General features: G+C 42.5%; 1 protein-coding gene across 1 annotated transcript in view; it reads right to left on the reverse strand.

The window, feature by feature from the left end:
- Positions 1–14355, reverse strand: part of LOC126481297 (uncharacterized) — a 452512-nt gene that overhangs the window by 65537 nt on the left and 372620 nt on the right. Inside the window, exons 4-5 of the mRNA XM_050104945.1 lie at positions 11841–11989; positions 7678–7780 (exon numbers count right to left, since the gene is read on the reverse strand). Of these exons, the coding sequence (XP_049960902.1) occupies positions 7678–7780; positions 11841–11989 (252 nt within the window). The remainder of the gene's footprint in view (positions 1–7677; positions 7781–11840; positions 11990–14355) is intronic.

Genomic DNA, 14355 nt, shown 5'->3' on the forward strand with positions numbered 1-14355 from the left:
AGTTATCATTTCTGAGAACGCATGCTGTTACAGCGTGATTATCTGTAAATACCACTAATATGCAATAAATGCTCAAAATGATGTCCGGTCAACCTGAATGCATTTGGCAAACAGCGCGTAGTTCACCTTTCGTAATGTTCGCGCATGCATTGACAATGCACTGACGCATGTTGTCAGGCGTTGTCGGTGGATCACGATAGCAAACATCCTTCAACTTTCCCCACAGAAAGAAATCCGAGGACGTCAGATCCGGTGAACGTGTGGGCCATGGTATGGTGCTTCGACGACCAATCCACCTGTCATGAAATATGCTATTCAATACCGCGTCAACCGCACGCGAGCTATGTGCCGGACATCCATCATGTTGGAAGTATATCGCCATTCTGATGCAGTGAAATATCTTGTAGTAACATCGGTAGAACATTACGCAGGAAATCAGCATACATTGCCCCATGTAGATTGCCATCGATAAAATGGGGGCCAATTATCCTTCCTCCCATAATGCCGCACCATGGATTAACCCGCCAAGGTCGATGATGTTCCACTTGTCGCAGCCATCGTAGATTTTCCGTTGCCCAATAGTGCATATTATGCCGGTTTACGTTACCGCTGTTGGTGAATGACGCTTCGTCGCTAAATAGAACCCGTGCAAAAAATCTGCCATCGTCCTGTAATTTCTCTTGTGCCCAGTGGCAGAATTATACACGACGTTCAAAGTCGTCGCCATGCTATTCCGGATGCATAGAAATATGGTACGGGTTCAATTCTCAACACCGACGTTTTGAGATTCCCGATTCTCGCGCAATTTGTCTGCTACTGATGTGCAGATTAGCCGCGACAGCAGCTAAAACACCTGCTTGGGCATCATTACTTGTTGCAGGTCTTGGTTGACGTTTCACGTGTGGCTGAAAACATCTTGTTTCCTTAAATAACGGGCGAATGGTCCGGACACTTGGATGATGTCCAGGATACCGAGCAGCATACACAGTACACGCCCTTTGGGCATTTTGATCACAATAGCCTTACATCAACTCGATATCGACCTTTCCCGCAATTGGTAAACGGTCCATTTTAACACGGGTAATGTATCACGAAGCAAATGCCGCCAGCACTGGAGGAATGTTACGTGATACCACGTACTTATACGTTTGTGACTATACTATATCACAAAGCGAAAAAAATGGTCCACCTAAAACATTCATATTTATGCACGTACACCACGAATATGGAATAAAAATGGGGGTTCCTTTTTAAAAAAAACGCAGTTGATATCCGTTTGTCCTATGACAGCGCCATCTGGTTTCCCCTATTTCGTGAGATATTTGGCCCAGTCACGATCAATGGACCACCCTGTGTATACTAGTGCGTTAATGCGGAAGCGATTTACGCTGGAAAAAATTAGTTCCAGTTTTGGCCACCAGCTGCATATCTGGCGCTATACAGCATGTCGTCGACGTCTTTGGTGTTCATTTTAAACAAATTGTGAAAGTGGCAGTTAATAATAAAGTCAGCATTATGCCCGTCTCAATTGTTTGACCTTTTCTGTTACTAACCTATTATAAAGGGTGGAGCAGAGGAAACGCATGTTTTTTGAACCCTAGTATGCGGCGACGACAGGGGGTATTGACCTTGAATGAATGTTGGCAGACTGCCCATACAATGCAGTTTCAGTCGCTATGGAGCGTAGAGCATCATGCGTCCATTGTCGAGCACTACTTTGGAAACGATGATTCCGTAGTCACAGTGCAACGTCTTTTCCATCAAAGTTTTAAGGACTTGAAAGTCTCTTCGGGTTTGAAAGAGTTGGGCGTCGAGGTGCAGTGCCTGATCGAAATTCTGTACTCCGATGGGTTGGAGCGTTTATAAGTACTGGATCTGTGATGAAAAAGAAACCACCTGGTCTTCCCCGTTCAGTTCGTACTCTGGAAAATGTAGACCGAGTGAGAACGGCAGTTCTTGCTAGTCCGAAACGATCGGCTAGACGACAGGCTGTAGCGCTGGGTATGTCACGTCGTTCGCTTCACGTATCTTACATGATGATCTTAAGTTTCACCCGCACAAGATAATGATGATCGTCCAGCAGCTTAATACAGGGGATGTTGTGCAGCGCAGAGAGTATTGTCGCGTAATGGACGAAATTTTTACGGAAGATTCAGATGCTACGGTCTTCATAAGTGATGAAGCACATTTTCATGTAGACAGTTACGTCAATGTTCAAAATTGTCGGTATTGGGCGCTGGAGAACCCACATGAATTACACGAAAGACCTCTCCACAGTTTAAAAGTAACAGTGTGGTGCTGCATTTCAAAGATGGGGGCTGTTGGACCCTATTTTTTGAAGAGGAACGAACTGCAGTTACTGTGACAACAGTGCGCTGAATTTGAAAGGCATGAAGTGAACATGAGAGAAAAATATGGTTTCAGCAGAACAGTGGCACAGCTCACACGGCGAGAGCATCAATGGAAGTGGTTCGACAAATGTTCGCAGGACATATTAAGTCGAGATATGGTGATGTTTACTGGCCCCCTCGCTCACCCGATTTGTTGATATGCCACTTCTTTTTGTGGGTATATTTAAAGTCAAAAGTCTACATGAACAAGCCTCGCACAATCTATGATCTGATGAATTCCATTCGTCAGGAAATTGAAGCTGTGCCGAATGAAATGTTGGGGAGAGCCATGCATAACTTTTGGGAGAGGATCCAAATTTGTATCCAGCAAGAAGGACGTCATCTCCAAGACATTATTTTTCGAACCTAATTGAAGTATGCATATTTCAAAACTGCATTAAAAATCTATCACTTAATGCTTGTTTTTATTATTTTTATAAAACCGTGTCCCAGTCATTCAAAAGTGAAAAACATGTGTTTCCTCTGCTCCATCCTGTACATGGAAACATTACTATAACATCTTTCTTGTATTCACAGCGCCAGATTCGCACCTGGTGGCCAAAATTGCAACTAATTTTTTCCATCGTAAACTGGTTTCGCATTAACGCTTTAGAATATCGACCAAGTTTCGCTGTCATACGATAATTACAACCCACATTAGACCTCTATGAGTAGATGCCTTTTAATTACACTCCTGGAAATTGAAATAAGAACACCGTGAATTCATTGTCCCAGGAAGGGGAAACTTTATTGACACATTCCTGGGGTCAGATACATCACATGATCACACTGACAGAACCACAGGCACATAGACACAGGCAACAGAGCATGCACAATGTCGGCACTAGTACAGTGTATATACACCTTTCGCAGCAATGCAGGCTGCTATTCTCCCATAGAGACGATCGTAGAGATGCTGGATGTAGTCCTGTGGAACGGCTTGCCATGCCATTTCCACCTGGCGCCTCAGTTGGACCAGCGTTCGTGCTGGACGTGCAGACCGCGTGAGACGACGCTTCATCCAGTCCCAAACATGCTCAATGGGGGACAGATCCGGAGATCTTGCTGGCCAGGGTAGTTGACTTACACCTTCTAGAGCACGTTGGGTGGCACGGGATACATGCGGACGTGCATTGTCCTGTTGGAACAGCAAGTTCCCTTGCCGGTGTAGGAATGGTAGAACGATGGGTTCGATGACGGTTTGGATGTACCGTGCACTATTCAGTGTCCCCTCGACGATCACCAGTGGTGTACGGCCAGTGTAGGAGATCGCTCCCCACACCATGATGCCGGGTGTTGGCCCTGTGTGCCTCGGTCGTATGCAGTCCTGATTGTGGCGCTCACCTGCGCGGCGCCAAACACGCATACGACCATCATTGGCACCAAGGCAGAAGCGACTCTCATCGCTGAAGACGACACGTCTCCATTCGTCCCTCCATTCACGCCTGTCGCGACACCACTGGAGGCGGGCTGCACGATGTTGGGGCGTGAGAGGAAGACGGCCTAACGGTGTGCGGGACCGTAGCCCAGCTTCATGGAGACGGTTGCGAATGGTCCTCGCCGATACCCCAGGAGCAACAGTGTCCCTAATTTGCTGGGAAGTGGCGGTGCGGTCCCCTACGGCACTGCGTAGGATCCTACGGTCTTGGCGTGCATCCGTGCGTCGCTGCGGTCCGGTCCCAGGTCGACGGGCACGTGCACCTACCGCCGACCACTGGCGACAACATCGATGTACTGTGGAGACCTCACGCCCCACGTGTTGAGCAATTCGCCGATACGTCCACCCGGCCTCCCGCATGCCCACTATACGCCCTCGCTCAAAGTCCGTCAACTGCACATACGGTTCACGTCCACGCTGTCGCGGCATGCTACCAGTGTTAAAGACTGCGATGGAGCTCCATATGCCACGGCAAACTGGCTGACACTGACGGCGGCGGTGCACAAATGCTGCGCAGCTAGCGCCATTCGACGGCCAACACCGCGGTTCCTGGTGTCTCCGCTGTGCCGTGCGTGTGATCATTGCTTGTACAGCCCTCTCGCAGTGTCCGGAGCAAGTATGGTGGGTCTGACACACCGGTGTCAATGTGTTCTTTTTTCCATTTCCAGGAGTGTATAACCACCCGGTAATTCAGCAAGATATAACCAACAGTGAAAAGTGGACCACTGAAATAGCAGCAGGTGCTATGGTTCTTTCCAGAGAAGCTGCTTATTTGCAGGTCTTTCTTCTAAATGTGTTCTGCTGCACTATTAAAATTAGGCTATACTAACAAATCGATGCAAGAAAGGAGTGCTCTTGATGCAGTGAGTTGGCTAGCTGGTTCGGCGAAAGAAAAAATAGTAAACGGCTATGTGAAGGGTTTTAGAAATACAGAGTCAACTCCAGAGATATTTGTGATTTATGTCCATCCAAGACAGTGTTGTTGCTAAAAAATGAAGAGGTTGGATTTAGAAATGGCCGACTTTATGGCATATTTGATCCATACTGAGGCACTGTTTGAGCTAGAGTGGTTCAAGGTATTTGATGATCAAATTTAAAACAGATAGAACTCACATATATCAAAAATTTCACTTGACTTTAATTTCCTGCCAGGGAATATCTATATCTTACCTTGAGAAATCTGCAGCCGATTTTGGGCCAGCTACAGCAGGCATACAGCTGAGTTATTTAACAAGGTAGCAGCTTTCTAGTTTCTGGATGAAAGAGTTAATTAAGAGTGTTGACACGTTTTCCCATCTTGATATTTTGAAATTATATTCATAGTTTTGAGGATATTTATGACTGTGCCAATGACTGCTGCAGTCTCATCAAATTAAAGAATACAAAAAAATAGTCCATAATAGCTGAAAGCAGAGTGCCAAAGCCAAAGTGTCGACAGAATACGACACAGCAGCTGTATCAAATTAAAGAATACAAAAAAATAGTCCAGAATAGCTGAAAGCAGAGTGCCAAAGCCAAAGTGTCGACAGAATGCGACACAGCAGCTGGATCGAATTAAAGAATACAAAAAAATAGTCCAGAGTAGCTGAAAGCAGAGTGCCAAAGCCAAAGTGTCGACAGAATACGACACAGCAGCTGGATCAAATTAAAGAATATAAAAAAATAGTCCAGAATAGCTGAAAGCAGAGTGCCAAAGCCAAAGTGTCGACAGAATACAACACAGCAGCTGGAGCTAATTTCAGTGACAATAAATGAGTTGACTTCGCTGAAAGCAAAAATATCACTTTAAAATTATAACGAATAAAGCTGTGGCAAAGGGATATTTTCTCAATTCTTCATTATAGCCCTTTTCCTTTTTCTCTGGTTAATATTTTATGAGAAGTAAATGATATCTCTTCTTTATTATACGGTGCCTCATACCAAAATCAGTGTACAACTGCTGTCATATATCTTATCTCACATATTTCGTTATATTAGCGATGTTTTTAGAAAGTTTACACAATCTACTTGGTACAATAATACACTTACATTTTTGTGTGCAACATTTTTCATCAGCATAAACCAATTAAGTATCCTTTTTCAGTAATGTTTCGTTTTCATTTAACCGACTTACAAAAATGTGCTAAATCTCTGTAGAACGAATTGTAGAAACGCAGTTCACAAGGGTGCGGGGGCGGGAGGGTACAGCTTTGACATCTCTGCAGACGGCGCAGTGTAGTCTCTGCACGGCTCTGATGGATGGGCTGCGAAATTCCTTATGAGAGCGATGAGTCACATGATAAAAACAGCAGAATCTGAAATATTCCTCTCCACCTTTTGTTTATAAATGCCAAACTGTACGAGTTTTGTCGACACAGTTTACAGGTAGAGATATAAGTGGTGAAATGTATCTGCATACTAGTGTTCTGATGAGGAAATGTTTTTCCTTAGGCCTATTATTCGTGCTCGTGTAAAGTGTAACTGAAGCAGCGGTTTAACATAGGACGACATTAATTACGTACTTTTCAAACGAGTAGTTTTTCCAGGCTACGGGAATGGAGCTTTTTACTAGTAAGTAAAAGCAAATTTTTTAACTTTATGAACTGTATGAAAGTAAAATAAAACGTTTTAAGGAAGTATGTGTACATGTTTCTGAATAGGGTCTCCGTAGTTGACCAATGTTGCAGGCCGTACACTACCTTACACCAGTCCTGCACGAGGCTAACTGGTGTCGCCGTTAAAAGTAGCCCGCCTCATCTCTGAATGCGATATTTCAACTTTTTTCTGAGTAAGAGTACACATCTAAAACAATGGGCACTTTAATGCAGTAATCGATTGTTAGAATTAAGCTGTCAGCAATTCCGTTTATTTCATCAGTGAAGTTAGACGTTTCTCTTTGGAGTCTGAAAAATGACTTTCTCGATAGGAGAAAGTATTGAAATTGTGCAAGCATATGTGAAAACAGGTTCGATTAAGGAAACTCGTTGCCAGAGGATGCTGAAAAATCTTAATTTGAAGCCATGTCGTGTGACGGTTGTGAAGAAAATGCGGGAGGATGACAGAAAATGTGTAGATTACTGCACGTTGTTTTTGAATAACATCAATGATCGTCTGGAAGGCCCTTTCCATTACATCATGAGTAATGAAGCACGGTTTAATCTTTCCGGTCATGTGAATTCACAGAACACGAGGTACTGGGCAATGGAGAACCCTAACATCGTGCGTCAGCAACAACTCCATGATGAAAAAATCGGAGTTTGGTGCTGTGTAACATTAACGCGCATTATTGGACCGATAGTTTTTGACAGCACCTTCAGCAAGGCTGTATATATGAGCCATATTGATACTTGTTGAGCTCAAATCACTGAATATTAAATACAATACTACTTCTTCCAGCAAGATGGGGCAACAAGCCTCATGTTTAAGGTATCCTTGGAACGAGTGCATGATGTCTTGCCTTCCCTGAGGAACGAACTCTCAGCAAACATGGCCACCACGTCCGCCAGATCTATCTTGGGACTCTTGAACAGCAATGTCTATGAAACAAATCCACACACATTACAGGAACTTTATTCCGGGTGAATGTTGAGTATGCTTAGACGTGTGCAGCTGTGTATTGATGCTGCAGGGGGTCACTTTCAACATATATAAATGTGTTTTTCAATGTTTTTTTTTCATTGTAAATAATGATAAGTTCATTTCAGCTCTTCGTTTCTGTATATATTTACACGGAGTACTTTTATCTGTGCCGCCCTGTATTATGATTTGACGACATCGATCATATTGTGATCTCCGCAAGTTGTGTTGTAAACACTAGTAAATACATAAAAGTATTCAAGTAGCGTCACATAAAATCATAATAAAACTTACTTTGTCCAATGGCTCTGTTGCGAAGCTGGAGAAATCTTCGTTCTGTTTTCCGCCGTCATTCTCCGGTGACTCTCCGGTCCCCGATTGCCAGTCCAGTTTTTCTCTGTGTGACAGAACACAACGTACTTTAATGACGAATGCAAAGGCATTGCTGGAAATGAGGTAAGGATGTTACAACTGTGAATATTAAGATCGGCTATTTTCAGTCCTGTCAATTGTATTATAGCAAACTATGCCGATCAGCCAAACTGCATTTAAACCACTTAATTGAACAAAAAATCAAACTTTTGATTACATTTAGAAATAAAAAAATTCACATCTGAGGAGATTCCAACCTAAGAACTTCACTTATATAGTACTACACTAAGTCATGTTGTTAAATTTTGACAGTGATCACCCAGCAGCAATGATGAACTACAGCCTACAAACATTCGGTTTTAAGCAATGTAAGCTGATCTACGTGATTAAAATGAAAGCATATGTGACGCTGAATCGCGTCTCACGCGGAATTATCCAGTAGTGTTTGGTCAGCGCTTTGTATGAAACGTGGGTGTTTCATTAGCGTCGTTATGTGTGCGTGCTGCTTGTGGTGCGGTTATCATGTATGATGAAACACAAAATAAAAGTGCCAGACCCATGATTCGGGGTTAAGAGAGAATCCCAGCCAAGGATTCGATAGTGAAATGACCAACTGTTTTGGCAGCTTGGCAACGGCGACCTGTTCGGGTGTGACGTTGAGCACTCTGATAGGGGGAAACAAGTACCAACGCGTGAACTGTCAAGTATCAAAAGTATCAAGTAATGTTACGCAGACTACAAAATTGCAAACGCAGTCAAAAAAAGAGAAAAATAAAGTTACCTGTCAACCTATAATTCGGGAATGAGCTGACTGGGAATTAACCTATAGTTCAGAGAGTTCGACTAGCTGCTAATGGATCCAGTTTGCTAGTAGCGCCGAATATAGAACGACAACGTCATATATCTAATATCACATGCAAATTAACGGACCAGATACACTCATGTGTCTATGTGGGGGATTAGCTGTTAGAACACTGTAAATCTTCATCATATGGGAATAGTTGACGACCAAAGAAAGAGAACGCTATCACCTGCATCCTTTCGATCGTAAATATCGGTATTAGGCTAGTAGGGAAGGGAACGTAAGTGTCGTACGAACTTGTGAGGAACGTATCTGTTTCGGAATGTTGTGAGGAACAACATTTTCGCAGCAACATAATTTGCAGGCGTAGGTCTAAGTGCTGACATGTGTAGCGCACAAGCAGATAATCATTAAAGAGTTATCAAAAATGTGAATTATGAAGCTTTGGAAGCGATTCTCAATCCTGCAGTTTGACAAGTAAGGTAATGATACACTTGCTTGTTGTTTGGCAAACATGTATCCATTGCCAAGGAAATGATGACGATTTTTCCGAAAGAATTGCAATGTTGTTGTCAATAGACTTCAATATAGCTCTTTCCCATAAGATATAACTGAGGCTACTTTCCATATAGCAAGACATCATTACATTTGAACCCAATTACTAATACCATACGCATATAAGACAGCAAATTCAGCAACTGCCAACAACACACTTAGAATATATCAAGGGCGAGCGGTAACCCTGCCTTTCGGTCGAAAACTTGTGGAACTGATTGAAAGACAGCTGTATTTTTTAGGGTTTAATAGTTAACAGTAACGAAGAAACTAAGAGAACTGATATTATCTTACAAATGTAGCATGTTGCGGTTGAGCTTTGAAATATGTGCCGTTGTTCAAAGACTGATTCATTGCTAAACAAACTTTTTTGCTGTTAACAGATTACTTCGAGTACTCACGCTAATAAGATAAACTCGACTATTGTACGTCTAGCAGCGGATATTTATTTAATATTTTTTTTGTTTGCGGAATCTAAAATAGAAACCATATGCACGGCAGTCTTCCTAATAAACTCGATATACTGGCATGTGGTAAGGTTTCTTTGCTTTTGCACTGTTAAAGCTGAGAAGAAGCCAACTTCGGTCGTTGACTATGACTCCCTTGAAAACAGGTGCATAACTGTAGTCTGACACTGCACTTTTTCCTTCAATAATGCCAATTTTGGTTTCCTTAGCTGAGAACCAACAGGAAACTAATTGTGTTTAGTGTCATGATGGCAGTTCAAATTATTGGTACTTAGTAATGCCAATATCATTTACCACAGAGGGCACACTGTGGTTTACCGTTTCTCTATAAAAATATAGATACATTTACGTAAATCACTTATCTAAACGGAAACAGACTATTTCTTTGGTAAAAATACAGATATGTTTTAAGGAACTTATAAAGGGAAGAGCCATCATTTTCAATATTTTTTTTTCTTTTTCATCTTCTTATCATTGTAAGAAGACATGTACTAACTTTCCTCGCGGTCAAATAATGAGACAGCCCTCATATCCTCTGTTTAAATGTTCCCCCCTTCTTACACTCACTTGTTCCTTTCAGTCATTCTCTTTTAAGGTAATTCATTTATCACTGCTGATGTACGTCCTTCATACAGTATTTCCTCTGTACTCTTCACGTACGTCCGGTACAATGCTGCCACAGCTCACTGATAAAAACTATTATTATTGTTACTTTTCTTCTCTGGAATGCACTACTTCAACTACAAGGAAAGGTCTGTTGGTACGGCAGTGTTTATTATTCTTGTTGTTATTCTTATTTTAACCATTAGTCTGATGATAAAACGCAGAACTGTACATTTATTAATATGAAATTAATCAACATATACTGGTTTAGTTCTTATTGGCATACATCAGAATGTTAAACAGGATCATTACGAGTTTGAGAGGGACTAATGAACATAAATCTTGCCAGATAAATACACGAACTGCACGAATGAAACTTTACGCAGATAAATTTACACTTTTAATGGTGGTAACTATCACGACACACAAAACTATATAGATTTATGGGGAAAACAATGGTCCAAAACGGCACTATTACGGAGAAGGCAATAAGTAAATAAAAAGCTCTTGCACATTCTCTTTACGCAGCAAGCTGTAGTAACTGTACACATATGTTTCACCAAATTAATATTTTGCGAAACATATAGGAAGTAGGACATGAAAATTTTAACGGCTTGCTTCTACTGAAAATCTAGGAATTGGACCTTACTGGTTCAACTCTAATTGGTGTAAGAAACCGAACCGATTATAACGAACAAACTTTTGCAATAACAAAAACATAATTTTGTAATTTATATACACGGCAACCCTCTCAGTGCGTTTTATCAATGATAAGGGAATCAAATACAGAAATATGATAGCTATTTTTATGAAACACTGCTTAAAATAGTTAATACTCGAACCAACAAATCATTAAATATATGTCTTAGTTCTGTCATAAATTTTACCAAGTGCTATACCAAGGCACATGATTGCAAAGACCTACGCGACTCGTTCACCAGACAACCTTAGTCAGCAAATAATGGAAACTCTCAACTTCAAAAAGGAGTTATCACTCCCTATCGCTGACAAATGGTAAAAAAGGAGCTTGTGTTGCAAAAATATTTCCCGAAACCATCTACGAATAGGTGAATACTAAGCAATCCTGTTTTTAAAAGTGTAAGTAGTTAACCGTTTTCATCACGTCAAGAGCAATCGGATTCCTAGGCCTCTCTTAACTGTCATCGCTTGAGAGTGAGACACGTTAACTTTGGAATATCACTATTGATGCAGTCTTCATACTGATTGTGCCTGTTGAACACGATGCGCTTATTTAGTGAATGATTGTGCATTAATAGCTACAAGTCAGTCACGCTCGCTGTACGCTCATGAATAGTTTGGACTGTAATAATATACAGTCTCTAACTCGGTAGCGCAACGCTTCGCATGCTTCTCAGAAGTTCCGGTAAAACATCTGCATCTGAGAATCTTTTCTGGAGAGAAAAACAACGTCGGAACTAGTCTCACGACCAGAGAGCATTGTGATTCATTCTTTCATCGTCTACAATCCTTTGAAAATATTAACTGCCTCTGAGAACAAAGTACATTTTCCCACTAATTGTCGTGAAAATTCTCTCTCTTACGGAAATGAATTCTGCCGTGTTACGCCTTTCGACCTCGAGGACGTTCAGCTGTTTGTAAGTTGCAGATTGTAATCACACGCTTTAGGTGCCACTTACGTGTGGGATTCATCGCCGACGCGCGAAACGCCCCACCCCACGAGTCGTCTGCTGAGATGATGTCCTCCTCAGATTCAGCAGCTGTGAATGCTTCCGATCGCCGCTTCTCCCGTTCTGACAGCGTATCGTCCTCCAGCATAAAATCATCACTGTAACACAAATTTATCCATCTTGTAGGATTACTACTCTCTGATCTGTTTCTCTTATTTCAAAAACAATTTTATTTCCGTGAACTGTTTAAATGTAATTTCCTTTTTCGGCTTTGTTTGTAAGTCGAGATCGATTAACGTCATACCCGTTGGCGGTAAAACTTTTAGTAAAATACGTTGAGTTCTTTGAAAGTGAAACATAATAATACGAGGGCAGTTCAATAAGTAATGCAACACATTTTTTTTCTCGGCCAATTTTGGTTGAAAAAACCGGAAATTTCTTCGGGAATATTTTCAAACATTCCCGCTTCGTCTCGTATAGTTTCATTGACTTCCGACAAGTGGCAGCGCTGTACGGAGCTGTTAAAATGGCGTCTGTAACGGATGTGCGTTGCAAACAACGGGCAGTGATCGAGTTTTTTTGGCGGAAAACCAGGGCATCTCAGATATTCATAGGCGCTTGCAGAATGTCTACGGTGATCTGGTAGTGGACAAAAGCACGGTGAGTCGTTGGGCAAAGCGTGTGTTATCATCGCCGCAAGGTCAAGCAAGACTGTCAGATCTCCCGCGTGCGGGCCGGCCGTGCACACCTGTGACTCCTGCAATGGCGGAGCGTACGAACACACTCGTTCGAGATGATCGACGGATCACCATCAAACAACTCAGTGCTCAACTTGACATCTCTGTTGGTAGTGCTGTCACAATTGTTCACCAGTTGGGATATTCAAAGGTTTGTTCCCGCTGGGTCCCTCGTTGTCTAACCGAACACCATAAAGAGCAAAGGAGAACCATCTGTGCGGAATTGCTTGCTCGTCATGTGGCTGAGGGTGACAATTTCTTGTAAAAGATTGTTACAGGCGATGAAACATGGGTTCATCACTTCGAACCTGAAACAAAACGGCAATCAATGGAGTGGCGCCACACCCACTCCCCTACCAAGAAAAAGTTTAAAGCCATACCCTCAGCCGGTAAAGTCAAGGTTACAGTCTTCTGGGACGCTGAAGGGGTTATTCTGTTCGATGTCCTTCCCCATGGTCAAACGATCAACTCTGAAGTGTATTGTGCTACTCTTCAGAAATTGAACAAACGACTTCAGCGTGTTCGTAGGTACAAAAATCTGAACGAACTTCCCCTTCTTCATGACAACGCAAGACCTCACACAAGTCTTCGCACCCGAGAGGAGTTCACAAAACTTCAGTGGACAGTTCTTCCTCATGCACCCTACAGCCCCGATCTCGCACCGTCGGATTTCCACATGTTTGGCCCAATGAAGGACGCAATCCGTGGGAGGCACTACGCGGATGATGAAGTTATTGATGCAGTACGACGTTGGCTCCGACATCGACCAGTGGAATGGTACCGTGCAGGCATACAGGCCCTCATTTCAAGGTGGCGTAAGGCCGTAGCATTGAATGGAGATTACGTTGAAAAATAGTGTTGTGTAGCTAAAAGATTGGGGGATAACCTGGTGTATTTCAATGCTGAATAAAACAACCCCTGTTTCAGAAAAAAAGTGTTGCATTACTTATTGAACTGCCCTCGTATTATCTGTCTACCGATTTACGCATTCAGAGTCTCTAGAAGTGTTAAGTCGAAGCAAGCACATTGTTACATACCAGCCAGAATCCTTATTACGGAACTGAAAGAAACAGTTGCTTCAATTATTCGTCTTTTCACTGTCGATCAGTTTTATTAGTCGTCCAGTAACTACTGAGATTTACTCCAAATGAACCCGTAGAAAACATATATATTAGCAAAGACGTTTGCGTTTAGTGCAAGTTACTATATCTGACTTTCTGCTGCTTCAGTGGCACCAGAAAGAAAACTCTTGATAACAGGCAGACAGCCTCCACTCTACAATTTTCACGTCGTGTTCTAACACGCAGACTCGTCATCGGGAATACGGAGGATGCCAAAGGCGCAGAAGACTTACAGCGCAGGTTGTATACGTCCACTGAAGACTAGGGGTAAGAAAGGGTAAAATCGTTGGGCATAGTTAGCTGAGAGACCCCGAAATGTAATAAAGCCGTCTATTAGGAAAGATCATCGCTACCCGCGCACACTGGTACCTTTTGTTCGTGGAGTAACAGAGTTGTGTGTTAAGTTTACCTTCTGTGTGTAGATGACTAACAGATGTGTGTGTAGCGTGGTGTCATGTTTGCGTTGGGTGATGATAATGATGATGATGACGATGAGAGAAGATGAAACCGGTCCCGGTACAAAACCTACTCCTCTCGAATAGCACCAGGAAGGCCACCGATCTTAACGTCCCCATCCGACTGATGCAACCATTAAAAGTGTCACATGAGCACACTCCATGAGAGGCTGCGCTGAGTTTTGGAATTTAATGCAGACATTGTCGCCAA

The sequence above is a fragment of the Schistocerca serialis genome, chromosome 5 (genome assembly GCF_023864345.2).
Source record: "Schistocerca serialis cubense isolate TAMUIC-IGC-003099 chromosome 5, iqSchSeri2.2, whole genome shotgun sequence".
In the NCBI taxonomy this organism is placed as follows: domain Eukaryota; kingdom Metazoa; phylum Arthropoda; class Insecta; order Orthoptera; family Acrididae; genus Schistocerca; species Schistocerca serialis.